This window comes from Trichechus manatus, unplaced genomic scaffold (assembly GCF_000243295.1).
Source record: "Trichechus manatus latirostris isolate Lorelei unplaced genomic scaffold, TriManLat1.0 scaffold00090, whole genome shotgun sequence".
In the NCBI taxonomy this organism is placed as follows: Eukaryota; Metazoa; Chordata; class Mammalia; order Sirenia; family Trichechidae; genus Trichechus; species Trichechus manatus.
The window spans coordinates 8,441,829-8,468,509 of NW_004444026.1; the positions used below are offsets into that span (position 1 = coordinate 8,441,829).

At 54.3% G+C, this 26,681-nt stretch overlaps 2 protein-coding genes across 3 annotated transcripts in view; both read left to right on the plus strand.

Moving 5' to 3' along the window:
• The first annotated feature begins 3,537 nt into the window (after nt 1–3,537).
• On the plus strand, nt 3,538–8,976 carry FGF17 (fibroblast growth factor 17). 2 transcript variants are annotated; one of them, XM_004382103.1, is made up of 5 exons: nt 3,538–3,617; nt 3,808–3,844; nt 7,000–7,177; nt 7,444–7,550; nt 8,630–8,976. In XM_004382103.1, exons 1-5 carry the CDS (start codon nt 3,583–3,585, stop codon nt 8,921–8,923), a joined length of 651 nt encoding a protein of 216 aa, XP_004382160.1. In that variant the 5' UTR covers nt 3,538–3,582; the 3' UTR covers nt 8,924–8,976. The 2 variants fall into 2 exon arrangements, with proteins under 2 accessions (XP_004382160.1, XP_004382161.1); XM_004382104.1 differs by having other exon boundaries at nt 7,033–7,177.
• Nucleotides 8,977–18,170: 9,194 nt separating this feature from the next.
• Nucleotides 18,171–26,681, plus strand: part of DMTN (dematin actin binding protein) — a 21,875-nt gene continuing 13,364 nt past the window's right edge. Inside the window, exon 1 of the mRNA XM_023736681.1 lies at nt 18,171–18,327. The gene's annotated coding sequence lies outside the window, so the exon portion shown is untranslated. The remainder of the gene's footprint in view (nt 18,328–26,681) is intronic.

Below are 26,681 nucleotides of genomic sequence, written 5' to 3' on the forward strand. Positions count from 1 at the left end.
GCAGGTGGGCTCTGTGGGTGTGTTTGCACCAGCTGGACTGTTAGGAGGAACAGGCGTGAGACAGCCCCAGTTGGGGGTGTTGAACTTGGCACTAGGGGGTGAGGATTAACCACAGCAGCCCAGGCTACTTCTCACTTCCCTGATCACCTCCTGCCACCACCCAATAAATGTTAATGAACCCTACTCTTCTCCCCCACCTCACTCCAGTCGAGGGAGAAAGTCAGCCAAACTTTAGGTAAGCTGAGCCCCAACCACATAAGAGGGTCTCTGTCCTCTGTCCTCATACTTGTGGCACTTGATACTTTTCACTAAGTGTCCTTTATCTCAGTGACACTGATGGTGGCAGTTTTGACGGCATCAGTGGTGACATCTTTCCTTTTTATAAATTGGGTACTTGAGACCAGAGAAGTAAGGGAACTTGACATAAATCACATAGCCTCTAAGTACCAGGAGCAGGGTGGGGATAAAATCCAGAGTTCAAGCCTAGAACAGGAATCCCTGAGAGGTGCAAATGGTTAATGAGCTCAGCTTCTAACTGAAAGGTTGGCAGTTTGAGTCTACTCAGAGGAAATTTGAAAGAAAGGCCGAAAAATCAGCCATTGAAAACCCTACGGAGCGTAGTTCTACTCTGACACACATGGGGTCGCCATGAGTCAGAGTTGACTCAACAGCAACTGGATGATAATGATAATGAGTCTAGAACACTCTCCGTGCTGCCTTTTCACTGGAACCCACCACTGGCCTTCCCAGTGGGGTAAAGGAGCAGAAGAATCAGAAAGCCAGGCCTGCAGGTGTGGAATGGGAAGAAATGAAGAACAAGGAGCAGAAGATGTCTCATCCATGAAACAGGCTACCCAGCCATGCCCTAGAGCCCCCTAGCACTGGCTCCCTGGCTAAGCCCCAAGGCCAAGCTTGACTGCTGACATCTGTTACCATGGAGACCCAGGCTGGCTGAGGGCTGGCCAGTGACAGCAGGCACTTCCCCCACTGATAGGAGCCAGGCCCTCAGGTTGAGAGAGGCCTTGAGCATCTCCCACTGCCCACCAGTCAAGGAGCCTAGGCGGCACTAGGTCGAACTCCCCAGGCCTGCCTCGCCCTTATTGCCCTCTGTTTTCCCAGCTGACACCTCCACCCTGAAACCCCAGGGCCTGAGCTACTTGCTCCATGTGTCTCAGCTCTCTTACTGGTTGACTCTGTCCAGGCCCCCCAGGATTGAGGTCAGGTGGAGGTAGCCTTTAATACCCTAGCTGGGAGCTGGGAGCTGGGAGCTGGGAGCTGGGAGCTGGTGAGGATGCGGGCATGAGGTCAAAGGTTTCCAGAGAACAGAGCCAGAGCCAGAACCAATTACATCAGAGAGGCCGACTCATGGAGAGGCAGAGTTTAAGACGGGCCTCAAATGTTAGGAATGATCAGGGGGAACCAGCCTAAGCATGGGGACCAGCATGAGCCAAAGCAGGTGTGACAGTCTGGGATAGGTCTGGAGGACAGTGAATACTGGACTGGGAGTTTGGATACCTGACACCTTGTCCCACCAGTGCCACTAACTAGCTGTGAGACCTTGGGCCGGTCATTGACCCTCTCTGGGCCTCGTCTGTGAAACAGAGTCGAAGTCAAAGCAGATGATGAATCTCGAAGGTCCCTTCCAGTTTTGACATTCTTTGAGTTTGATTCCAAAAGCCAGTTATGCAGGGCCTGGGCTAGCACCACCCTCCCCAAACCAGCTCAGGCAAACTCATTCCAATCACCTGACGGGAGGCGGGCAGGGGGTGGGGGGCACTTTGTGCCTAGGGAGGGCGGAGCTGGAAGCCACTGGTGCTGGCGTGCTGGACCCGTCCCTAGAGGTGTCTGCCCTTGTTTGTGTGTTTGGGGGAGGGGGGTGGCAGACAACTTTGTGGATTGATCAAGCTCAGGAAGGTGAGAAGGAGACCTAGAGGTGAGAGTTTCACCCTCCCAGTCATCTTTTTAGGTAAATAAATCCACATCCAGCATTCCCCCTCTTTCCATCCTGAGGACACAGAGCTCCAGGGAGCCCAGAGCTGAGGTGTGAGCTCGCATCCTCAGGCCTGGAAGCTTCCCTCAGATTCCCCTAAGCACTAGCCCCACCCCAGGCACCATTATCCACCTTTGTGTAGTAAGGTCACAGTGTCAAACTGGTCACCAGCCTTCAGAGCCTCAGATACTGCCTTTAGTCCCGTAAACCCAGTACAGCTTCTAGGGTCCCTTCAATGAACCTATGCCGTGCGGGGCCCTGGGAGGGCATGGGCGCAGTAGAAAGGCTTGAGACACAGTCCGAGACATAGTGGGGAGTAGAAAGAGCATGGATTTTGGAAACCCATTACTCCAGTTATTAGCTGAGTAATTTTGAGCAAACTCTCTACAAATGTGCCTCAGTTTCCTCATCTGCAAAACAGGGGTGATAACTCGGATTGTACAGAGCAGTGTGGATATAGAAAGTGATATGAACTGCTTAGTAGCCACTTCAACTAAGACAGCTGCTGGGGGACATGGGGAGGGAGGTTCCTTCCAGCTCTGAGAGACTCCAGGGACAGCCTCACTGTCTGGGTGATGGTGAGTGGGCCCTGGCCTTGGCCCAGAATATATGCCTTTTGATGTCCACAGAGTACAATTATCTCATTTGGTCCCCCAAAACCCTAGGGCATCAGTGTCCCCATTTCCCAGAGGAAACTGCTGAGGCCCAGAGGAAAGAGGCTTATGCCAGTACACCCAGCTGTGCCCTGAGTCTCTGTCTCGGAGGCCAGCCTCCCACCCCATGCTGGGGGCCTTCCACAACACCCAGCTTCTTCTTCCTCCCCATCCCTGGCCCCCAACCTGTTGCTCCCACTGTGTGCTGCCAGCTGGGACAGGCTTAATCCCTCCTTCCCGGTGGCCAGACAGCGGATAGGGGGAGCAAAGGGTGACAGAAAGGCAGTGGAAGGAACCGCTCCTAGCCAAGCCCACCCCCTGCCCCCTGGAGGGAGGCTCCTCCTTTTAAGGCTGCTTCTGGGAATTTCCACCCCCAGAGGCCAGAACCAGCGACCCCATTCCCGACTCAATACCTACTACTCGCCCTTGGGGAGATGGGGTGCCAAACCTGAGGGTGGAGAGCTGACCCTGAGAGGGGAGGAGGGGCCCTTCCTTCCCCCACCTGACACATATCCTGAGTCTGGGTCTCTGAGGGTCAGGAATAATGCGGGAGACCGCAGGGACCGGCCTCCTTATCGAGAAGGCGCCTGCAGCTCCATCCTCTGCGCTCGGGTAGCCCAGCTGAGAGCCTGGCAGCCAAGAGGGTGAGAGTGCAGTGCACGCAAGCCCCGCCAGCGGCGGCTGTGCAATCTCGCTGGACAGGAAGGTGGACACCTCACACCTCAGCTCTCCCAATTACTCCCTCCTCCCCTTTTCCTCCCCCTCCTCCCCCCTCTTCTTTCTCCTTCTCCTCCTCCCCTCTTTCTCCTCCTCTCCCCCCTGAAAACCTGTGGCTCGAAGAGACCTTGGCTTCTCTGGGACTCTGCCCCTGGGGACTGCCCACATCTGCTCCTGAGTTTGGGGGCAGGGGGGCAGCCGCCCCAAGAAATCTCTCCAGCGATGGGAGCCGCCTGCCTGCTGCCAAACCTCACTCTGTAAGTGTGTTGCATTGCTGACTTGAGTTTTGTTGCCATTTCCAGCCTTGGGGCAGACCTAATCTTACCGAGACTCCTGGCTGCCCACGCGGACTGCTGGCCGGGCAGGGGGTGTAAGCGTGTGCCTGGGTGCGTGCCCTGTGCTTGCAGCTGGCACCCACAGCTGGCTCTGTTTTGTCTCCCCACACAGGTGCTTGCAGCTATTGATTCTCTGCTGTCAAACTCAGGTAGGCAGGCGGTCCCCTACTCGCTTTCCCCCACCGCCACTCCCACCACAGGCAATGAAGGGGGGTTCTATTTTCAGGGTGGACAGAGGCAGGTTCGGGCCTCTCCCTTATCTGAGGCTCTGAAGTTTGGAGGGTCAGCCTATGCAGTGGAGGGGACAGTGGGACCAATGGAGGTAGGGGAAGGGGCTATGGCAGATTTGGAGGTGACTGAGATCTGCTGAGCGATGCTCCCTCTGACGGGCACTCCCTACTTCCCCTGGGGTCTCTGCTTGTCTATCCCTCTGCACTGGGTCCCCCCAGAAAGCTGAGTGCATGGGGCAGCCCAGGCTTGAGGGATGGAGACTTGAAGTGGTTGGAACAGGGTGGAGATGACAGCTCAGGTGAGACTGGTACTTGCACTGTACCTGAAAGGACAGGTTTCAGTGCAAAACGACTTTTGGATTCCACTCACCACCCCACTCCCACCAACATGGATGTCCTGGGGAGTGGGGAGAGTCGAGTGGGCACATAGGATGCCCAGCCAGGGTGGGGAGAATCCCCACCTACGAGCAAAGAGGTCAAGCCCGGAGAGGTTTGTCTGGGACAGGATTCAGGATTGGTTTCTCCACACTCCCCCCACCCCACATCAGTCCCCCGTCTTGCCCCCCCACCACGCACACCTCCCACCCCCAAGCCTCAGCCCCCTGTTCGAGGCTTGCTCCCTTTTTTGTGATCCTCCATAAAAGTGCAGCTATTAAAATGCACTGGTCCAGAACCGCGCTGGGGCGAGATCGCTTGGCTTTCCCAGGCCAGAGGCCCGCTTCTCTTCATATCCAGTGGGGACTTTTTTTGAAGGTAAATGCCTTTTCTCTGGGAGAGGGAAAGGGGCTGCCTTTGAAGCAGTGGGGGGGTGGGAGAGAGAGAGAGACAACTCCCCCCCTTTTCCTTCCCCCTTTTGCTCTAGCCCCCGTTCCAGGCCTTTTGCTTCACACATCCAGGGAGAGCAAGAAGAAAGCCCCCAGCCTGGCTGGGAGGGGGCTGGGGGTGGGCCCAACCTGTTCTGGAAGGGGAATTAGCACAATGGTGCGGCTGGCCGGGGCGTTTATGGCCCAGCTGAGGCCCCATTCAGGACGCAGGGAAGGTGGCAAAGCTGTCCTTTCCCCCTTGAAGTGCCCCCTCACCCCCCTCCAAGGGGGGGCCAGCAGGCCGGACCACAGCCATGCTTGAGGGGCTGTCTGACAAGCAGCTGTCTGCGGCAGTGGAAGGGGAGGTCCCCCCGCAGCGGGAACATGAAAGGGACAGGCAAGGTCCCGCGGGGAGAGCGACTTGTGGGCTGTGGGCTGTGGGGGGGCGTGGGGATGCTTTTGTGCAGGGCTTGAAGGGGGACAAGGAGAGGAGGGGGCTTCGGGGGGGCTCTCTCTGCTCCTGACCTGGAACAGACAGCCAGAGGAGGCTGCCCGCCAAGAGGGGCGGAGGGCCTGAACCTGGGCCAGGAGGCTTGGGGGCCGGGGAGTCAGGCAGGACCCCACCAAGGGTCCCTGGCATGACAGGCCCCACCCCCTGGCAAGGAGGCCAGTGAGGGGCAGGCCTGACAGGTCCCCTACCCCAAATGCTCTCCTCAGTTTTTTCCAGGGTGGGGCATGGGGTGGGCACGGCTGCCCGGAGTCCTGCAGACACTGCCTTCTCAGGCTGGTGCCCTGGCAGTACTCCTGGCCTAGGGGGAGCTGGAGCTGGAAAGAAACAATGACAAGCATGAAGGGTTAACCCTGAGCAGGTTAAACTTCCAGCCTAGAAAGCTACTCCCTCACCTCCCCCTGCCTCAAAGGTGATACTTCCCACCCCCTCTCTCTAGGAAAGGGGCCCCTAACAGATGCTGATCTGGGTCTAGCTCCGTCCAGATGGTTGGGATTGGGCCTGGGATAAAGGTGGAATTAGGGATTTGGGGCAGCGGCAGAGAAAGGCTGCCCAGCACAAGCCAACACAGGGGGAGAGAGAGACAAAAACGAGGTACACTTCATGTGCTAGCACTGTGGCCACCATAAGCAGCCAGGGAGATGACATCCTGGTATGCACTTCGAGGGAGGGAGAGGGCAGGCAACTAGTCTGTTTCTCTTCATTCACGCTAGGGCTACAGGTGCGTAAGTAGAGGCCCAGCCTGAAGAAGGTTCTTGTCGTGGCTTCGCACCCTGAGTGGGTGGAAATAGCTCTCCTCCTCTCCAGGGGAAGCAGGAGGGTGGTATCACCCCCAGCTGGCCAAGAGCCTGTTACATTGTGGTGCAGGCAGGCCGCCTGGCAGGAGGAGCTGCTGGGCCACCATTGATAGCTGCTGATTGATAGCTTCCACCTTCCGTGAAGGAAGCACAGAGCCCCGTAGAGGAGTGAGGAATGATAGGAGCGGGACTGACTCTGAGGGCCCTGAGCACCCAGCGGAGAGAGAGGCAGGAGAGAGTGAACATGTGGCTCAGGATTGCGTGGCTAATGCTCTCAGGGAATGCTCACAGGGGCCCTGCAGGAACCTAAAAAAGAAGGGTCTTAGAGACCCCCACGATGTTCTCCCTGTCTGGGTTTTTCCCCTGACCCTATCTCAGAGCTCTCAACAGACACACTGCTGCATGTGTGTGTGTGTGTGTGTGTGTGTGTGCGCGCGCACGCATGTGCACACTTGCTGGGGCAAGGTCCTTCAAAGCCAGTGGGGAGGAGCGAGGAGAAAGCTTGTCCTGGCTAATGGCACCAAGGCCTTGGAGGTCCAGGATGGGGACAGGCACTGATCTGAGAGGCAGGGGTAGGAGTTCTTCTCTAATTAGCAGTGTGGTCCAGGGGGCCTTCTCCATAGAACATGGGGATAGGACACCATCATCTTGAAGCTTCCTTCCAGCTCCCAGAGTCATGATTCTAGGTCTGTGCTGTACCACCACATGCCCCCCAAGCTGGACAACCAGGGTGGGGTGCAGAGCCAAAGGGTCACAACTGGCTCGCCCAGTGGCAAGGAAAGATCGTGGCTATTCCCTCCTCCAGCCCTTGGCCATGTACCCACTTCATAGCCTGCACCCTCTACTCTGATAGGACAAATGGCTTGCCCCCACCACTCTCGTCTCCTCACCCTTCTCCCCTGGCTGGACCGGTGGTGGTGTTACCCAAAGCAAATTGACACTATTTTTCCCTTGGTAACCGCAAAGGGGGAGAATCACCCGTCTCCTAATTTTAACCAGTACGTGAGGGACCAGGGTGCCATGACTGACCAGCTGAGCAGGCGGCAGATCCGCGAGTACCAGCTCTACAGCCGGACCAGTGGCAAGCACGTGCAGGTCACCGGGCGTCGCATCTCGGCCACCGCTGAGGATGGCAACAAGTTTGGTGAGCGCTAGCCCTTGGCCCAGTCTCCCAGCACCCTGCCTGGCTTGCCTCCTGGTCCATCCACAGAGCATGTGACAGCTGAGGCTGCAGGGGGAGAGGCAGGAGAAGGAGGAGGGCCCCCAAGGGCATGTCGGCCAAGGTCTGACAGTTCCCACTCCCACTCACCCGAGTTTGGAGGTCAGGTTGGTTGTGGGGCCCCCCTGCCACACCCCCGTGCCAGCAGCCCAGATGGACAGAGGTCTTTCTCCCCCCCACCCCCATCACAGCCAAGCTCATAGTGGAGACGGACACGTTTGGCAGCCGGGTGCGCATCAAGGGGGCAGAGAGCGAGAAATACATCTGTATGAACAAGAGGGGCAAGCTCATCGGGAAGGTGAGGCCTGGGAGACAGGGAAGTAGATGAATGAATGAATCTTACTGGGGTGGGAGCATGCAGGGCCCCAACAGCATCCCATTCCCCTCTCCAACACACACAGGTACAGACAGAAGCATTGGGCAAGACTACACTTCTTATTCTACTCTCACCCCACCCACTCAGCCACTGTCTGGTTTCTCTATTTAAATGAGTCCCAGTGGGTCTGTCAGCACTCTGACAGGACTGATCCATGAGGGTCCTTGACTCTGATTTATGGAGTATTTCCCCAACATCAATCAGTAAATATTTTAACACCTGCATAATGTTGCAGGCCCTGTGTTCAGGGCTAAGGGCTGATCAGGGTTGAAAGTTGGGGCACTCATGTAAGGCAAGAAGCTCCCCCAATTCAGCGGGGTCCACAGGATCCAACTAGCAAAATGCACACTGCATCCATCTGCGTTGGTGGGTCCAGCACTGTTGTGAAGGGGAATGCCGTTTCCTTTGGAATCAGACAATCCTAGCTTCCAACTCTGGCTGTTGCTCACCCAGTAACCTTTTGCTTACTTATTTTTGACAAGCCTCAGGCTTCTTATCTGTAAAAATGGGCATAGCTCCCAAGCGATCTATAAGAATCAAATGGATGACTGTGTGGTTCCTGACACCTGGCCAGTGGTCTATAAATGTCTATCCCCTTTCCATCATAGACTGTTGCCTCCTGTCCCTCCACCAAGCAACACCAATTACTTAAACTGCGAGAGAGTTCTCAAATACTGGTGCCGCTGGGCATGCGCTGAACTATATAATTACCTCTGATCTTTATGCTCCACCTCAGGAAACTGAGGCACAGAGTGGTTAAATGCCTTGCTCAAGGTACACAACTTCCAAATGAAGCCTGTACTTAAGTTTAGATTTGATTCTAAGCAAAGCTTGTTCCTTTCTCCCACTGTTGGCCTCTAAGAAGGGTGCCTATCCACCAGGCAAACTTCCTCGGGCTCACAGCTCCCATTGCTCCCTCCTCATTCCTACAAATAGGCCAAAAAAGCAGATCACCCAGCCAGGGTAGGTGGACAAACCCCCTTCCTCTCCTTCTCCCGCAGCCCAGCGGGAAGAGCAAAGACTGCGTGTTCACTGAGATCGTACTGGAGAACAACTACACCGCCTTCCAAAACGCCCGGCACGAGGGTTGGTTCATGGCCTTCACGCGTCAGGGCCGGCCCCGTCAGGCCTCCCGCAGCCGCCAGAACCAGCGAGAGGCCCACTTCATCAAGCGCCTCTACCAGGGCCAGCTGCCCTTCCCCAACCACGCTGAGAGGCAGAAGCAGTTTGAGTTTGTGGGCTCAGCCCCAACTCGCCGGACCAAGCGCACTCGGCGGCCCCAGCCCGTCACGTAGTCACGGAGGCACGGGGCAGCTGCCCCTCACCAGCCTTCCCGTCCCCTTCCCTTCCTAATCCAAAGACTGGGCTGGGGTAGACGGAGGAGAACCAGCTCCCCCAAGGCGGACCACTGAGGACCAGGAAGCATCAGCGCCTCCAGCTGCAAAGCGGCAGGACTGCAGCAAACAAGCGGTCAGCGCCAGAAAGCAGCTGCCCCACGACCTCACACTGGAATAGACTTCCTTCCGGGGGGTGGAGCAAACCCCCAAGAGAGGGGCTGTAGTGTTACCCTGGACTCAAACGCCGGCTTCCCAGCCCGGGCTGCGTGACGCGAGTGGCAACGTCAGCAGATTCAAGGCCTTGCAGACACCGTCTGGAGGTGGCTCTCCTCAAATTCCGCTCCTCGTGTCTCCCTCAGTCTGCCCCCAGCCCCCAAATTCCTCCTGGCCAGACTGTAGGAAGGGACTTTTGTTTCGTTCCAGGAAAAAAGAAAGAGGGGAAAAAGAGGGTTGGCCATTCTTCACATTCCACTTCCCAGGCCTGCACCCCCACCCCCAACTCTCAGCCCCAGAATAAAACCATTTTCCTGCAAACGGGTTATCTGAAGGGGGGCCAGAGGGGATCCAACCACAAACTCAACTGTAACAAACTTGCTTTCCCAAGAGGCACAGAGAAGCGCCGCGTGCTACTAGAAGAAAATAAGCGCGCCCTAGGCCCAGGGCGTAGCGCTGGCAGGTGGAGGGGCCACGCGCAGGGGGCGCCTGGGCCAGAGCCCGACATTGCCGCAGGGGGCAGGTGGACGATGCCTGCCTCCCAGGGAAGAAGGGGATGGGGTGGCAGGGTGGCCCTGTGCCCCAGGAAGGGCACCGCACCTCCGCCCCAAGGGAGGCTGGCGGCCCAGGGCGTGCCCAGGCCCCCGGGACCGGCGGGAGCGCTCCTCCCTCCGCTGGGGCTCCAGTTTCCTCGGCTTTCACCGCGCGTCCCGCGCTACCTGTTGGGACGAAGAAAATCAAAACCCTTCGACCGGCCCGAGCCGCCGGGGCCGGGGTGGAGTCGGGCGGGCCAGCCGGGGGTGCCAGGCCAGAGGCGCGGGCAAGGGGCCTGCGGACCCAGGCTGGGCCGCTCCCGGGCGCCCTTGGCGGGGCTGGCCGGCCGGAGCGAGGCCCTGGCGGCCTGCGGACGCTTGAAGCCTCCTAGCAGGTAGCAAGATTGCTTTTTTCCGGTGAGGAGGGTCGAAGGGTGGGGGAGGAGGTCTCTGGACAAGCGGAAGGGGGAGTGAGGGCTAGAATGTGTCCTCTTGTTCTCCCAGGTCCCCGCTGGGGGCCGGGAGGGGAGCAACACCTGAGGGGAAATCTCAATTAGAAGAGGCCGCTCGGCTTTACCCGGATTGCCGGACGTAGGAGGGTAGGGGGACCGAGTTGGGCTGGGGAAGGAAGAAAAGGCAGTGAGGCGCCTATACCCCACCTAGAGCTTCTCTGGGTGGGGTTTCCCAGAAGCCTCCAGGTGTGTATTTTAGGAATGGAACTAAGACGCCATAAAAACCGCCTCTTTGCTTCTTTACACTCACTTTTAATCTTGCCAAGTGGGAGGCTCTTCCTAGAAGCGCCTCCACCCCCAAGTCTGCTCCTCAAGAGAGACACCCTCAATGAGCCCTCTCCTGCTGGTGGACCCCGAGCCTCAGTTTCCATTTCCCTCCCTCTTCTTGGTGAGAAAACATTAGGAGGGGGTTTACGGAGAGAAAAGAAAAAGGTTGAAAGACATCTATTCTCCTCACTTCTCCCAAGAATGGTCTAAAAATAAGGAAAGAATGGGACGTTATGGAAGGGTCTGGTTTCGTCAAAATGGGAGGTTGGTGGAGCAGCCTTACTGGCCGTCCAAGGTGAGGGGGTCACTCACTTCTCTGTTGGTGAAGACTGGAGCAGTCTGACACCCCCAACCTTGGGCAATTTAGAAGGTGGGGACTGCAGCCAAGAGGGAGGTCCCCCAGGCCCCAGGACAGACATTCTCCCGCCCTCCAGCTTGTCATAATTGCTTTTCACCAGGTTGCTTTTTTTCTCTCCCCCCATCACAAAGAGCCTTAATCCCAGTGAAGACTGCGGGATGTGTTGGGGGTAGTTTTCTGGGGTGTGTGTAGGGAGGGTGGTCTGGAGCCACAGCTGATAACTGGCGAGTTCAATGGGACTTTAAAAGCAGGGGCAACACCCAGCAATTACTTCAGGACAAAGGGTTGGGGGCCCCCCAGGTGTGGAGGACTGGACTTTGGGGGGTACTGGGGGAGGAGGTGTGTTGGGGAGGGGGAGTTCTTACAATCCCTCTGACTTCCGCAGGAATTTGAGACATTCTTTAAAACTCTAGACTGCCTTCCCCCAGCCGGGCTCTCTGACCCACCCCCACCCCTCCCTCCCTCGGGTTAGAGAGCTTCAAAGGTGGACTGGGCCCTTTGTCCTGCCTCTGCTTTCTTCCCTGCCTCTCAGGCCCCTCCCTCCCTCTCTGTGACCTCCCCAGCACAGACAGGCCTCTGGGGGCCGGATCCAGAAAGCCCTCACTGTTTCCTTTCTTGCTTTTTGAGGTGAGACCTGGCAGGGAGAGACAGAGAATGGGGAAGGGTGAAAGAGGAGGGCAGCTTTGGAGGCCCGTGGCATCTCAGAGAGAGCCCTCACCCCACCTGCTTCTGGGCTTGGGCCCCTGGCTCGGCTGGCTGTCTAAACCTTTCTCACCACACCTTTTAGTGCCTCTCTGCTCAGCTCCCAGGCCCATACCCTGGGGCATTCTTCATACCCAGGGGAAGTCTGTTTAGCTCATTCACTCTGAACTGGTAGGTAACTCAGATGCTAAAAGGAAGACTCCAAAGGACTAGATCTCTCATAATGGAACTTCAGAGGGGATTGATGTACATATGTATATGGTGGGAAGGAGGCTTCCCCAGATACCTCAGACAGCCCCACAGCTGGCTACCTGCTCTGCCCACATTGACAGTAGTCCTGTTGCTTCTGTGTGCCTTGAAGGTTCTAAGCAAGTGTGAGTATGGGAGTGGACAGAGGGAGCTGATGGCAAGATGGACTTATCTCAGAGAGGATGTTCCAAAGTAGAGGGAGGAGGCAGGAGCGTGCCGTATATGACTACCAACAACTCTGGCTAAGAATAGCCTACATATTGATCTCTTCCTTCTCCATCCTGTCCTCCAAAAGGCCCTATGAGGCAGAGGGGAGTCAAACCAGGAAGTCAGAAGGGAAAATCCACTCACTTTTTAGTCCATGATGTCTGGCTTCTACTTATCTCACTCTATTCAGCCCTGCCCCTCTGATGCCAATGGCCAGTGACCTCCAGTCGCCAGGCCAAAAGCCTTGCCTCAGTCCTCAGCCTCGCAGCACATGACCCCACAGACCACCCCTTCTTGAAAGGCCTTATTTCTTGGCATGCAAAAGGCTAGCCTTTGCTCGTCCTCTCACCTCTCTGACCTTTGTCTTCACTGGCTCCTCTTGAGTCTGTAAATCCCTTCACAGAAATGTTCCCTATGGTTTCTTCCACTCTATTTCCTTCTTGTTCTTCATGCTGTCTCTCCCTCTCTCTCTCTCTCTGAGCAGTCTCAACATCTCAACTATCACCTCCTCGCACGTGACTTTCTCTCCTAAACTCTGAAGCTCTGCACCATTGCCAGACCTCTTCGTGATCAGTCTAAATTACTGCAACAGCTGCTGAATAGTCTATCTGCCTCCTGATGCCCTCACACTCCAATACATTACACATTTTGCTCATCTTACCTTGCCTTACCATAAACCGCAGCCCTGACCATGTCATGCTATTACCAACGAACAACTTAGCATGGATTCAAGACTACTGTATAGTCCTGTCCGGGCTCCCTTTCCAGTCCCATCCCTAAAAAAAAACCCTTTAAGGACTCTGGCAAAACTGGAATCCTTGCAACAAACACACCGTTCCGTTCCCTTCTTTGTTCATGAAGTTCCCACTGTGTAGCAGGCCCTTATCTAGAGTATTTGTATGTTCACACTCTGGCCATCCTCTTGTCTCTGAGAAGTTTCCTCACCCTCCCAGGGGTAAGTGGCAATCTCCACTACTGCTGGTCTCAGGCTGCCCTTTACTTGTCCTTGCTTTATGGCACACATCACAGTTCACCCAAAACTGCAGCTATTTATGTTCATGCCATAGTTCTTCTAGACAATAAGTGCCTCAGCAGCAGACATAGTCAGTCTTGGTATCCCCCATAAAATACAGAGTAAATATTTATTGAGGGAATAAACCAAGTGAAGCACCAGAAGGAAATCATTGGTCCGGCACCCTGCACCCTCAGGTGGAGCCAAGATGAGAAGCCAGAATCTGCCTCCACCCTCCATCCTTAGTGTCAGCAAATATCAGGGGCAATGGCCATGGACTTGGGTGGGGAGGGATCCTAAGCAGTTAATTCAAATATTTATTTCCTATATGGTTCAGGCACCATGCTAACCCTCCAGTTAATAAAAAAGATGGACAAGATATTGTGTCAGCCCTGTTGAGCTCTCAGTTCCACTCGAAATTTGATTGGGGGAGAGGGAAAAAGCCCATAAAAGTGTACATTCCAAAAGAGTGAAAGAGGAACAAGAATGATTGGAAATAAGGACATTAATATGTGCTGAGTTTTGAAGATGCGCCTGGCACCATGCTCAGCATGCTCACAGGTAACACCCTAGTGAGGAAGGTGACATTTGTCCTGTGTCATGCATGGGAAAGCTCAAACTCAGAGAGGTTAAATAGTCCGTGATCACCAGCCAGTGAACGCTGGAGTCTGATTCTCACCTGTTCTGCACTCCCTTGCAAGGCACAGTGGGTCCTGGGGTAGGAGAGACCTCTGGGGACTGGGGTTGGGAAAGGCTTAGTGGAAGGTTTGAAGTTTGCATGATCTTTATAAGTGGGCAGGACTTCAGTTGGCAAAGAAGACATATAAGGGGAAAACATTGAGGGGGAAGCATAAGAAGAAAGACTGGGAGGCAGGAAAATGTGAGAGGTGTTCAGGAAAAGATGAGCAGTGATCAGTGTGGCTGGAACGGAAATTTTGCATAGAGAATTAGTGGGATATGACTGAGGTTGAATGCTGGAGAGCTTGGTCTTTATGCAGTGAGAAGCTAGAAAAGGACTTTGAGAGAAGACGTAATCCCAGGTTTAGGGAAGAGGCTGGTCTGGTGGCAGCTCTGGTGGCTGAGGCTGGGAGGACAGAGGCTCTGAGATCAGGGAGATGGAGATTCCAGTGCTCAGAGTTGGGAGGAGGTGGCTTCCCAATGTCAGATAAGGAAGTCCAGTCTTCTCCGGTGCCCAGGTGCCATAGCTCAGCCTCTCCAGTGGTTAATATTTAGACAGCAGAGGGGGAGTGTCCCTGGTGCGTTCTGTCCCCAGCAGGCTGGTACCCGGGGCGGGGCAGGGGGGCACTGGAGTGAGACAGATGGACATGGTCAGAGAAGCCTATTGCACAGTCCCAGGGGAGGGAGAAGGCAGCAGGGCCAGAGTCCAGCCGGACATCTGGCACGAGTTACCTTGCTGGGGAAGTGCGCCAAGAACCAGGTGTCTGGGGGCCTGGGACTGCCTGTCTGAGAGGGGCAGGAGCTCCCGCCCCCTGATTTGGACACAAGTGCCCATTTCCAAGGCCTCAAGAGACTCCTGAGTCTAAAGGTATGCCAGTTCTATTCACAGTCTCCTACGTGTTTGGTATGGCCCAGCGCAGTCTACAAGGAAACCTGCCTGGGGCCTAAACTAAGAGGCACCTGGTGTTCAGTGTTGCCTGCTTCTGGCGAGGAGAATTTGCCTCCCGTCTCATCCCAGCCTGAACAGAGAGGGCAGGTCAGTCATGAGGAGGGTCATTCAGCAGGTGTAGAGAAGTTGGGGAGAGGGGCTGCCTGGGAGGAGGAGGGCTGAAGGCTGAGCAAGTCTCTCCCATAGGTCAAGGTCAGATCAGACATGAAGTGGAGGTGGGAGCAGGGCACAGGAGAGAAGGGTCTCCTGACCAGCTGGCCCCACTGCCAGCACACACACGCACACGGACACTACACACGCACACGCACATACACACGCACACGCAGGCACACGCACACGCACACTACACACGCACAGGCACACGCACATGTACATACGCACACTACACACGCACAGGCACACGCACACGTACATACGCACACGCAGGCACACGCACACGCACACTACACGCAGGCACACGCACATACGCACACGTACATGCACACGCATGCACACACACGTACATGCACACGCACATACACCCAGGATCCATCTGTCTCAGAAGGAATGACCTTGGCAGCTACCACTCCTCAGGTCGACAGAGGGAGCCCTAACTCTGCAGTCCCCTTTGGTTCCAAGGTGGCCTGATCCGGCAGAGGGAGATTCCTAAGGGGTGTGGGGCTTGGGCGTGGGAGGCTTTGGGAATGGGACCTTGTGGGATTGGAAGAGAGCTATCGGTTTGACTTTTCTCTTGGTGGAGAGGAATGAGAGAGGGTTTGAGATTTGGAGGAGGTGCTCAGATAGGGATAGCAGAGGTCAGGTAGGGAATGGACTTCTGGGCCTACAGCCCCATGCCCACCCCAGCCAGTGCCCAGCGGCCTCCCCTTCCTGTGGGAAGCCACCCCTCTGGCCCTTCAGCACACGGCCCACTTTTGCCCCAATTCCTCATCTCTCCCCTGTTGTCTCTATCACCCTTTCTCACTTCCCCCTCAGCTTTCTGGAATAGGGGAGCTTCGCCAGTACTGCCTCCCCTCCAAGGCCAGCCTGCTGTCTGGCCCTGAATTAAGGTTCTTCTGAGGCCACCCCAGCATCCAATCCTAGAGCCTTAAGGAGGAAGAAGAGGGGGAGATTTTGGGGCTCAATGCCGTTCTAGCTCCTGAAGCTTTCCCCAAAGCCCCCAGCCCCAGCACTAAGAAGCTAAGTGACCCCCTCCCTCCATAACTGAGGAAGAGGCAGTAGGAGCCACTGCTTCTTCCTCCTCCCCCTCCCTATCACCCTTAAGCCAGGCCTGGGCTGCCGGCAGGTTGTCTTGGCAACGGGAGGCGGAGAGGAGATGCGCCGAGGGATGGAGGTGTATGTCACCGAGGAAGCTGCCGTGCTCCTGCCTCACTCCCCAGGTCCTTGAAGGTACTGGAGAACCCTCCCCTCCTCCTCTTCCCTCTGGCCCTTTCCCCTTGGTCCCCCCACTCCACGCTCCATGCTTGTTTCTGTAAGAAGGATGCTCCCCTCCTCCATTTATCATGGCCCACCTCACCCCAGGGCCCTATCCACGGCTGTCCTTCCCGCATCAGCTTGTTCCATCCCCACCTCTGGGGACCCTTGCACCAGACGACCAATCTCCTGGTGTGGGGTCTAGGGGTAGAGGGTGAAAAGCAGGGGAGGTACAAGGTTTTTGCAGCCTAAATAGCTGAGGTATACAATCACCTGGTCCTTGGTCTCACGGAGGGATGGAGGGAGGGAAGTTGCTCAGGACTGGGATGGGGCCAGGCATCACCTCTCTCTCTTTCAGGCAGGCCTGATTCAAGGGCCATAAGGGTGGGGTTGAAGGGTCAGAAAGCAGAGAGGCTGGCCTGAGGCCAGGGCTGGAGATCAAGAAACGGGCCTAGTTAGCCCCTCCTCCAAGGCTAGTGCCCCTCTCTTTGCCACATCAAAGGTGTACCCCCACCCACATCACTCTCCTGGCCCATTCTTTTGTGGTTAGATCCATCTGACATTTCTTCTCCCACCCCCAGGTTTTTCTGTACCTTTCCACGGTGCCTCTGCCCCCTGCCCCCCCACACTCCCTGCCCCCCAGGCAGCTAAGCCTGGATTCTATCTGCTCTTTCCTGGCTGGCCATTCTGCTACCTGCCTGTCTTCATTTCTCCTTTCCTTCTGGAGCCCACCCTTCAGGATTACATTCTCCTCTGTCTTTCACTAACCAGATACACCCTTCCCTTCCTGTCCCTACCTGTCCCCTCCTGTCCTCTTCTCTCTGCGAAAGTGATCCTGGGGCACATCCTCTCCTGCTCCCCTCAAGACCCTCCCCTGTGATTTTTCCATTCAGATACCCCAGAGTCCCCTCCCCAGATTTTAGATTTCCAGAACAACAGCTGATACCATCAGCTGACCGGCTGTGGGCAGCAGTTACCAGGGCAACAGCAAGGGCTGCCTAGGTAGGCAAGTCTGCTAGTGGAGGTGGAGGGAAAGCTGGGGCCAGGGCGAGGGGTCAGCCGTCTGAGTGCACTTCCATCCGTCCCCCAGGTGGGGCACAAGTGAAGCCTGGGGCTCTGCTCTGAGCCCACAGGGAACCAAAAGGCCAGTGACAGGGCCCTGGGGTGGTTGATGTTTTCCAGGCACAGGGAAGACACAACCCTGTACTTTGCCTGCATGAACCTGGGAATCACCTGGCAAGACATTCCCTTTTTATGAAGCTGCCCTGGAGAGAAATGGGGTCCTTCTCCTCACACTGCTGTGCCCCATTGCAGTTCCCAGGAGGCTCAGGTTACCAAACGGGCCAGTGGGAGTCTCCAGTGCTGAAGACCTGGTTTCCCTGCAGCCTCCCATTTGTCCCACACCAGGAGAGTTAACCCTTGACTGATCAATAATGGCATCTCAGTTCCCACCCCCACTGCATGTCCCTTAGCATCCCCGGAGTATCTGGGACCCAAGAGGCCTCTGTTGCTGCTGTTAGGTGGTGGCAACAGCCACGGAGTGGGGTAGGAGATACAGGTTTTTGGAGAAATCAGGCATTGTCACCCTCGGTTACCAGTGGAGCACCCCCCACCCCCCAATTTGAACTCACTGACTGTTAATGCGGCGAGGCTTGATGGACTGTGTGTGCACGTACGTGGAGTGAGGTATGGGAAAGGGGAAAAGGGCAACGCGGCGGATTCTGCTTCGTCATGATGCCGGGTTAATGCTCCTCTTGTCTGAAACGGATTGAGCTGCAGCAGAGCCGAGGTAGACAAGCAACACGGACACACACACACACACACACACACACACACACACACACACACACACACACACACACACCCCCTGCTTGCAGCTACACGCTATCAGCTGAAAGTGGGGAGGGTGCTGGGAGGGCGTGTGGGGGGAGCCAGGGCCCGCCCGCAGTCCTGCCTGCCCGTCCGCCTACCAGACACGGACTCCCCAGCACCAGGGGATCTGCGCGGCTGTGGCTTGTGGAGAAACTGGGTGGGGGTGAGGGGGGTGGGGGGCCTGTGGGGAGATCAGACTGCTCAGCCGAGACCAGCTCCCACCCCACCCACCCCACGCCGGCTTTTTTCTGTTATTTGTGCTCTGGGAGAGCACGGCTGGGTTCCTGGAAGAGGCGCCTATTACCTAGGCTCTTGAGAAAAAAAAGCTGCGGCAGCCTGTGGAGCTGGGCCTACGCCTCTCGGGACCTCAGAGCATCTGGGCCACCTTGTCTGGGAAAAGGTAGGTGGCAGGGTCACCTGCCTCTCTTTCCCTCTGTGGACATTTTGGGCCACAGCACCTGCCTGTGAGTGAGGCTTTGGGTGGTGGCAGGATTCCCTAGGGAAGGGGGTCAGCTGTGGCCCCTGGTTCAGTGGGAGAATGGACCTGGGTGGCTAGACCCTGGGACTAGCTGGGTTTGTTCTGACCAATCCTCTTTCTGATGTGAGGAGGAGGGGTTGGGGCCCCTGCAGCCGCCCCAGTGCCCCCTTCCCTGGCTATTCTCCCTGGCCACCTAGTCATGCTGGCCAGAAATTGAAGTGATGGGATCCTATAGGAGTGCTGGGTGGGCAGGGGAGTTGTTCCTTCTTTGCTGAATAATGGGAAGATTAAGCCATTGCCTGCTTACCTCCTACCACTCCACAGATACCCTTGGGGGTTGGAGCAGTTCACAGAGAGGCCAAATGCAGTTGATTTGGAGCCCCCGTCTAGCCGGTGGCTCGCCAGGCTGGGGTGAGGGCCAAATGAGGGAAAACGCTCAGTGTCAGGGCGGGGCAGGGTGGCAGGCCCTAACCCCAGCACTTGCTGGTGCTAGCTGCTCAAGTGCTTGAAGTGGCAGGCCGAACAGACCTGCAAGCCTCCTAGGGTCCTGGACGCCTTCTCCCTAGCTATGCCCCTCCCTCGGCCTGGCAGGCCAAGTGCCCTTTCTGGTAGACTCATCTGCCATTTCCCTCACTGGGGACTGTGTGCTAGGGTGTGCGAGTCAGGGGAGCAGCAGCAGGTCTGGGAGAAGGAAGGCAGTCAAGCTATGGGAATGGGGGACATGAGGGAGCCTTCAGGGCATGGGTAACTGAAGGGGTTCTGTGTGTGCTTCTGTACACGTGCACAGCTCGGGGAGGGGGTTCAGCACGTGGTGTGGGTGGCTGTCAGTGTAGAGAGTGGTGCCAAGGGAAGGATTGGTTGGTGGGTGTGGGTGGGTGTCTGTGTGCCCTGTGTCCCATTGTGTGGGAGCCTCACTGGGAGAGTGGGAGCGTGATCTTGCAAAGCAGGGCTGCGGAGTCTCCCCGTGTGCATGAGTGTTGCAACTGTGTTTCAGCATGGGGCTTTCTGCCTGTATGAGTGAAGAGCCTGTGCGTCCATATGGGAGCCTGCTCAGTGGGGGGGGGCCTCTCTGTGAACATGTGTCCAACACCTGGCTCAGTTGGTCCACCTGTGGATGGATGTCTGTAGGGATTCCTCTCTCAGAGTTCATGTGTTTGTGTGTAAAGACCAGAAGAGGGGTGCGCCCAGAAGCTGAATGTAGGGTGCAAGACCCTTTCCTCACCCCCAGCACTATCAATCCAGCCTGTACAAGTAACACCACAACCTGCCAACAGGACCAGCTATAAATAGGAGCATACTAAGGACCAAGCAAGCATGAGGGGCTGGAGGAACCTAGGAAGAGGGGGACTCTTCCGAGAAAGGGTATATATGGAGAGAGTATGGAAAGCCAAGCAAGAGAGAGACCTTCAGAAGAAAGGATGAGTAGTTGCATATTTATATGGGGTGGGATGGAGAGAAAGGGGGCACATGAGCCCAGTCCTATCGGCCTCAAGAGAATAGGTGAGCAGGTGGGTCCTCAGGCTGGGACCCAGGTTCCGATCCCTTACCAGAGTGTGAGAGGGTGTTGTATAGTGTTGGCATCAGAGGAGCCCCAGCCTTAGCCCTAGCAGATAGAAACCAAAACCAAACCCGTTGCTGTCGAGTTGATTCCAACTCATAGCGACCCTATAGGACAGAGTAGAACGGCCCCATAGGGTTTCCAAAGAGTGGCTGGTGGATTTGAACTGTTGACATCTTGATTAGCAGCCCTAGCTCTTAACCACTGCTCCAGGAGTTAAAAAAAAAAAAAAAAAAAAATTGCGAGAGGGACAAAATGAGAAAAGAGAGAAGGTGGGTAGGCTTTGCCAGCCTTAGAAAGGCTGGTGATAAGTGCCCAGGGCTCAGGGCTGGTCTAGGTAGGGGACGTTATGGTGAGCCGAATCCTTCCCTGCTCTCCCCATATCCTTTCCGGAGTGAGCATGGGTGCCCCACCCCACCCCACAACACACACACATACACACAGACCCCTTGGGAGCAGGCCTGGTCCCTCCCACTGGTCCCTCCCTTCCCCTCCCTTCCCCTCCTCACCCTGGGATGCTGTTTTGGGAACCAGCGACCTAGCTGGATCCTGCCTTTATTTCTGGCATGGAGTTGTTGCCACAGTAACTGCGGGGGTGGGGCCAGGAGGAGGAGAGGGTGAAAGGGAAGCAGAGATGGAGGGAGGAATGATGATGAAGAAAAGAAAAGGGGCCTGGAAGGCAGAAAGAAGCAGGGGGAGAAAGGGAGGGAACAAGGCAGGCACACTGTGAATGAAACTGGAGACAGAGGAGAGGGGCAGCATTCTGCCCACCTTGACCCCAACCTACTTGGACATCTCAACTCATTTCATAACTTGCTTACTCTCTGCACTAGCTGGCACCCAGCCTGCTTGACCCTGCCTATAGGGCACAGAGACCAAGTCCCCCAGACTCCTGGCTCCTTTTCTGTAAGTGAGGTCAGCAAGCAGGATTGTGGGTGGCGCCACCATACAAGGTTAGCACATGGGACTTGCGTCCAGAGTTCTAACGGGGTGGGGTCTCTGGGGACTCACTGAAAGAGCATTCACTGGCTTTGACGTTAGACAGGCAAGGGTAGGAATTCCAGCTTGGCTTCTATTTGGGTGGCCATGGGCAAGTTAACCTCTCAGTTAACCTCATCTCTAAAATAAGGGCAGTAATCACTACGTTGCTGGTTTGTGTGAAGTTTAGAGAGGAGTTTTGGACAGCTCCTAGCACGGTGACTGGCACAGAGCAAGTGGTGGTGGTTGTCTTAGGATAGAAGCAGAGGCTGGACTGGAGGGCCTCAAGTGGATTCTATCAGTCCAGCCTTCATTTCTAAAAGTCCTAGCAAGCCGTCACCTGGGTCAGCCCCTGCATGGAGCAGAGCCCACTGGAATCGGTGGGCAAAAACTTGGAGGTCACTGTGGGCGGGTCTTATCACCCACATCCTGGGGAGTTGAGAGACTCTAATTGCCTTGCTGGGGAGATGAGAAGGTGGGTGGTGTGAGGTGGGGCTGGGCTGGTGGTTCAGATAAGGCAAGGATGCGTAGCTGGGGGAGGGCGGGGCCCAGAGGGAGGGATGAGAACCCCGCTGGCTGGCATCAGACAAGATCCAGGGCAGCTGAGATGTCCCTTCCGCCATCTGGGCTCACCTTCCTCTGCGCTTCTTTCCCTTTCCTTCCATTCCTCCCTCCCTTCCTGCCTGCAGTCTGCCCTTTTGGTCTCTTCATTCACGGTGGTTATGGGACTCAGGGGTGTGCAGGGATGGGAAGGGGTCAGGACAGAGGAGGCCAAGTGGTGTTGATGTGTGAGGAAATTAGCTTTGGGGGAGGGAGTTACACGTGGGTGGAGTAGGTAGTTGTCTGCATGGTGTGATTTGAGTGAGAGAAGCCAAAAAAACTCTTTCTCACATACACACATAACACTTCTCCCCAAACATTTTCCCTACTGGCCTTCCACAGCCTAAAATTTTACCAATAAGAACTTTATTCCTTAAGGCTAGCCCCAAATTAAAATGCAGATGTACCGGGGTCGGGTAATACATGAACATAATTTCAGCCATTAGCACCTCATGGAAGTAATTTACCAGCATGCTGTCTAACATACAGGGAAAAGGGAGGCTGGGGGCGGGGGGGATCCAGAAGGAATGTGGCTCTGAGCCCTGGTAGAGGATGCTAATGGGCAAGACCCAGCCCTGGGGACGGGCATGGGGTTGTGGACAGCTGGGGGCAGAGCAGAGACGGGAGGCCAGAGGCTTAGTGAGTCACACCACAGTTCTGCCGAGGGTGGTATCGTGGTTAAGAGCATGGTTTTGGAAGTCAGACAGATGCAGGCTTAAATTCCACACAGTAGTGTGTCCTTGACAGATTACTTAACTATTTAAGTCATAATTTCTTCATCTTCAAAGTTGAGATAATAGCCAATTCACAGGGTTGCAAAGTAAGAATTAAATGGAGGAAAATATATAAAATACCTAGCACAGTGCCAGCCATAAGGTAGAAATTCCATAAACAGTAGCTATTATGACCATCATTATTTTGAATCAAGTTTCTGAATGGATATGCCCTTGGGATAGGATCTGCCCATGTGTGAGTGTGGGTCTCAATGTATAACCTGTGACATGGCTCACCCTGGACCCCCTCACCTCCCTCCTTGCGTGGGCAGTTACCACACTAATAGACAGTCGTTGTCCCACTCTATACACCCCCAGCGGTGTTCAAGGGGAAGGACGGACGCCAGGGCCAGCCCTAGGCTCAGCAGAAGGCTCCAGAACACATTGAAGCTATCCCTTCTTCCTGGCCCCTTTCTAAGGCTCACCTGTATAAAGTCCCCACAGTGCTCATTCCAAACCTTCTCTAATGTCTTCAAGTCTCACCCCTCCCCCAGCCGTAAGATCGGCACATGACCATATCTCACACTTTTACTGGGAAGATAGAAGCCTCCCAGCTGGCTCCTTCTAAATGCGCCTCTTACCTCACTTCTATCCCTTTCCTCTCCCTTCAGGGAAGCATGCATTTTTGTTTCCAAAGCTAACCCTCCACTTAGGCTTGGACTGAATCCCTTTCTCCCTGCTTGGGCTTTGTTTCATCAAATGCCCCTCTTTTCTGCAGCCTCCATCTCTTCCTCTCAACTGTTCCCTGTCCGCTGCCTACAAACATGTTGAAGTCTCCCTTTTCCTTAAACACCTGTCCTCAGTCTTGCTTCCTCCAAAGTTACTCTAGCTCCCTCTTGCGCTTCATCACCCTTCTTGAGAGTTCCATCTCTGCTGCCTGTGCGTCCTGGTCATGCCCTGACTCTGGAATCCCTAACATGGAGGCTTCCCTGTTCCTCTGAACATGCTCTCAGAGGCCACCAAGGTCCTGATAGCCAAACTGGAGTCATATCACTTCCTTGGGCACTTCTCCTTGCCTTCTCTACAGCAGCAGACTCTTGGTTTCTGTAACATTCTAGTTTCTTAGTCCTTCCTCCCCTTCATTCCCCCTACCCTCTCTCCCAATATTTATTGAACACTTACGTACTCTGTGTCAGACACTTTGCTGAAAATACAAAGAATCACTAGATATGCTGTCTCCCAAAAAGCGATCTAGTTTTCCTTCACCCTTTCTGACTCTGCCATCTCTGGCTATTTCTCTCTTCCAGTTTTCTAGGTGTTCCCAAGATTCTGTTTTTTACCTTCTTTCTTCCTTGGCAATCTCACGTCCCAACTATCACCTCTAGGCAAATGGCTCCTAAATCTTGGTTTCCAGCCCTTACCCCACCCCAAGCTCCTTTTCCAGCCTGTTCCTGGACATCCCCACCTGTTCACTTATGCACCTACCTTGACTTCAGCCTGTCAAAAAGTGAACTCATTGTTCCCCTCCTACTTCCAGGCTCAGGCTTGCAACCTGCTCCTCCTTTGGGGCCTCCCCAAATCAAGTTTTGCTCTGCTTATTCTGCCCCTAGGATTTCTCCCATCTGTCCCCTTTCCATCCTCACCATCATTGCCCAAGTCTAGACCTTCACAATCCTCTGCCTGAATCATTGCCACAGCTTCCTGGCTGGTCTGCCTGTGAACTGCCTCTTCCTGTCCAATCCACTTCCCAGCCTACAGCCAGATTAATTTTCCTGTAGTACTTTGTGAATTGTGTCACTTCTTTGCTTAAAAAAAAAAAAGTTTTTAAGCCTTTCACGGCCCCCTGTTGCCCACAGAATACAATCTAAATTCCCTAGTCTGGGTTAAATGCCTCCACAATTTGGCCCCAACTTCCCACCCCAAACGTACCTCAACCTCATAAACTGTTCAGTTCAGTCATACTTGCTGTTCTCCAGACAAATCCAGTGCTTCTCTATATCCCCACCTTCCCATATGTTGCTTTCTCTTTCAAGAATCCCCTTTTCAAATTTTCCATGACCTCACACTGGGCATCCTTCAAGGCCTACCTCAGATACCTTCTCCTCCAAGAAACTTTTTTTGTTTTCCCCTTCTGACACCCTGTGGGAGTAATCTCTCTCTCCTGTGACCTCTCATAGTCTGTTATACTATCTTATCTCACAGATGTAATTTTTTACTTTGCATTGGAGTCATCTATATGCATGAGCCTTATTTTTAGAGAGGTAGCTCAGCTCCCTTGACTCATCTTTCTGTTCTCCATAGGGCCAATCACAGAGCATTTCTCTGTGTTCATTGCAGAATAGGTGCTCAGAAAATATTGGTTGAATGGATGGATAAAATAATGCACGACTGGGTGGGTGGGTGGATGGATGGATGGATAAGCATTTGCCTCTAGGGCTAAGCCAAGTGTATATGTAGTTTGACGGTGGCTATTAACAAAGTAAAATGAGGAGCAAGAGGGAGCTAACAGCTCTTCAAATATTACTAGAATTTATCCAGGTCCTCAGTGGTGTAGTTAAAAGCATTATAAAGTAAATGCTAAAAGGTCAGGAAAAGGATGAAGCTCTGGAAGGGAGTCTTTCCATGGGCACCAAATACTGAGTGTGACTCTGATGGTCAGAGTCTTGTCCTGGAGATGCCATCGATTTGAGAAATATGGAAGATTATAGACTGTCCTACTATGCACCTGACACAGTACTAGGTAGGTACTGTGAATGATACCAAAACTGAAGACACAGTCATTTTCAGCTCCACGACTTTGCACAAAAGTTTTTTAACTTCCCTGAGCCTCAGTTTCCCCATCCGCAAAATGGGTCTATCTTATAGGGTTGTTGTGGAGATGAAACAAAATAATCCTTGTAAAGTACTCTTCAAAATACCCAGCATATAATGAATATTCAAAAAATGATAGCTATCATTATTGTTGTTGCCCTCCAGAAGTTAGCAGTCAGTCTAGTTAGGGAAATCAAGTGCTAAATTATATGGTTCTCTTTAAAGCCCCACTGGAATTTGAAGAAGCGTTTATCAGTGAGAACTAATGTAAAAATGGCATGGTGGGGGTGTCTGACCTCCTCTAACTTCACAAGGGGGAGAGAGAATCACCATCAGCATCAGCCCAAAGCTGATGCCTATGAAGCGGAGGTCAGACATACCTCCTCTCTCCAACCTTTTTACCAGTTCTAACACAAGCCATCCCTCCCTTGGCACCCTCTGCTTCTCTGCTAGGTTTGATAATTTGTTGCAGTGGCCACACAGGACACCCAGAAAATACTCACGATTATGGGGTTTATTAGGGAAGTAACAGGTTATAGTTCAGGATCAGTAACGACTCAGAATACAGTTCCTCAGTCAGGACAGCTTCTCAGCCATGTCCACAGGCAGGCCTCTGCCTGGTCCTCGGCCTCTTGGCCCATTGGACTCCTTGGGCCTCTTGGGCCCACCCAGCCTCTGCCCTGCTGGGGCAAATGTTACAAAGCTCTTTAGCCCCACTGTTAAGTGCCCAGAGGCACCCCACTCTGCCAGTAAGCCTCAGCCTGAAGACCCTCAGCTGTCTCGCTTCCTGGGTCTGCAAGCCTAGCTCCGACAGGTGCCTGGAGACACCTCATTCTACCAGGAAGCCTCTTGCCCTAAGGTGCTTAGCTCTCTCACCCCTTGGGCTGGAAAGCCCACCATGCCTTATCTTGCCAGTCTTCTGCTTCTGCTGTTGCTGGTTCTCTGCTGCACTTGCCGCAGCTTCTTGCCATCTTGCTCTGTCTCTGATGTTACAGCTGTCTGTCTCCTGGGTCTAGGAGGTTCTCAGTGAAGGAACCCCAAGTCCAAAGGACGTGCTCTGCTCCTGGCTCTTCGTTCGTGGTGATAGTGAGGTCTCCCCTTTCTGCCTCTGGGATGGCTCATTCTAAGCCTAGCGGGATGGCAAAACTGACCAATCCCGTCATTAGGGTTCCATACACCTTATTTGCCTAGTCTTACCTCCACAAGGGTGCCATTCACCTTATTCACATTATTAGCAGAGCTGTCCAGTCCCCTTGGTGGTCCATTAGCATCTTATTTGCATAGTCCCATCCAGTCAATAAGCAACATCATGATAAACAGAGAAAAGATTGAAGTTGTCAAGGATTTCATTTTATTTGGATCTATAATCGATGCCCATTGAAGCAGCAGGCAAGAAATCAAACAGCATATTGCACTGGGAAAATCTGCTGCAAAAGACCTTTTTAAAGTATTAAAAAGCAAAGATGTCACTTTAAGGACTAAGGTGTGCCTGACCCAAGCCATGGTGTTTTTAGTTGCTTCATATGCATGTGAAAGCTGGACAGTGAATAAGGAAGACCGAAGAAGAATTGACGCCTTTGAATTATGGTGTTGGAGAAGAATATTGAATATACCAT

Bases quoted from the DNA above. Each gene is read 5' to 3' on its own strand.
- FGF17 (XM_004382103.1), top strand. From the start codon at position 3,583: ATGGGAGCCGCCTGCCTGCTGCCAAACCTCACTCT. The intron at 3,618-3,807 runs GTAAGTGTGTTG...CTCCCCACACAG, and splicing joins CTGCTGCCAAACCTCACTCT to GTGCTTGCAGCTATTGATTC. The intron at 7,551-8,629 runs GTGAGGCCTGGG...CTTCTCCCGCAG, and splicing joins GGGGCAAGCTCATCGGGAAG to CCCAGCGGGAAGAGCAAAGA.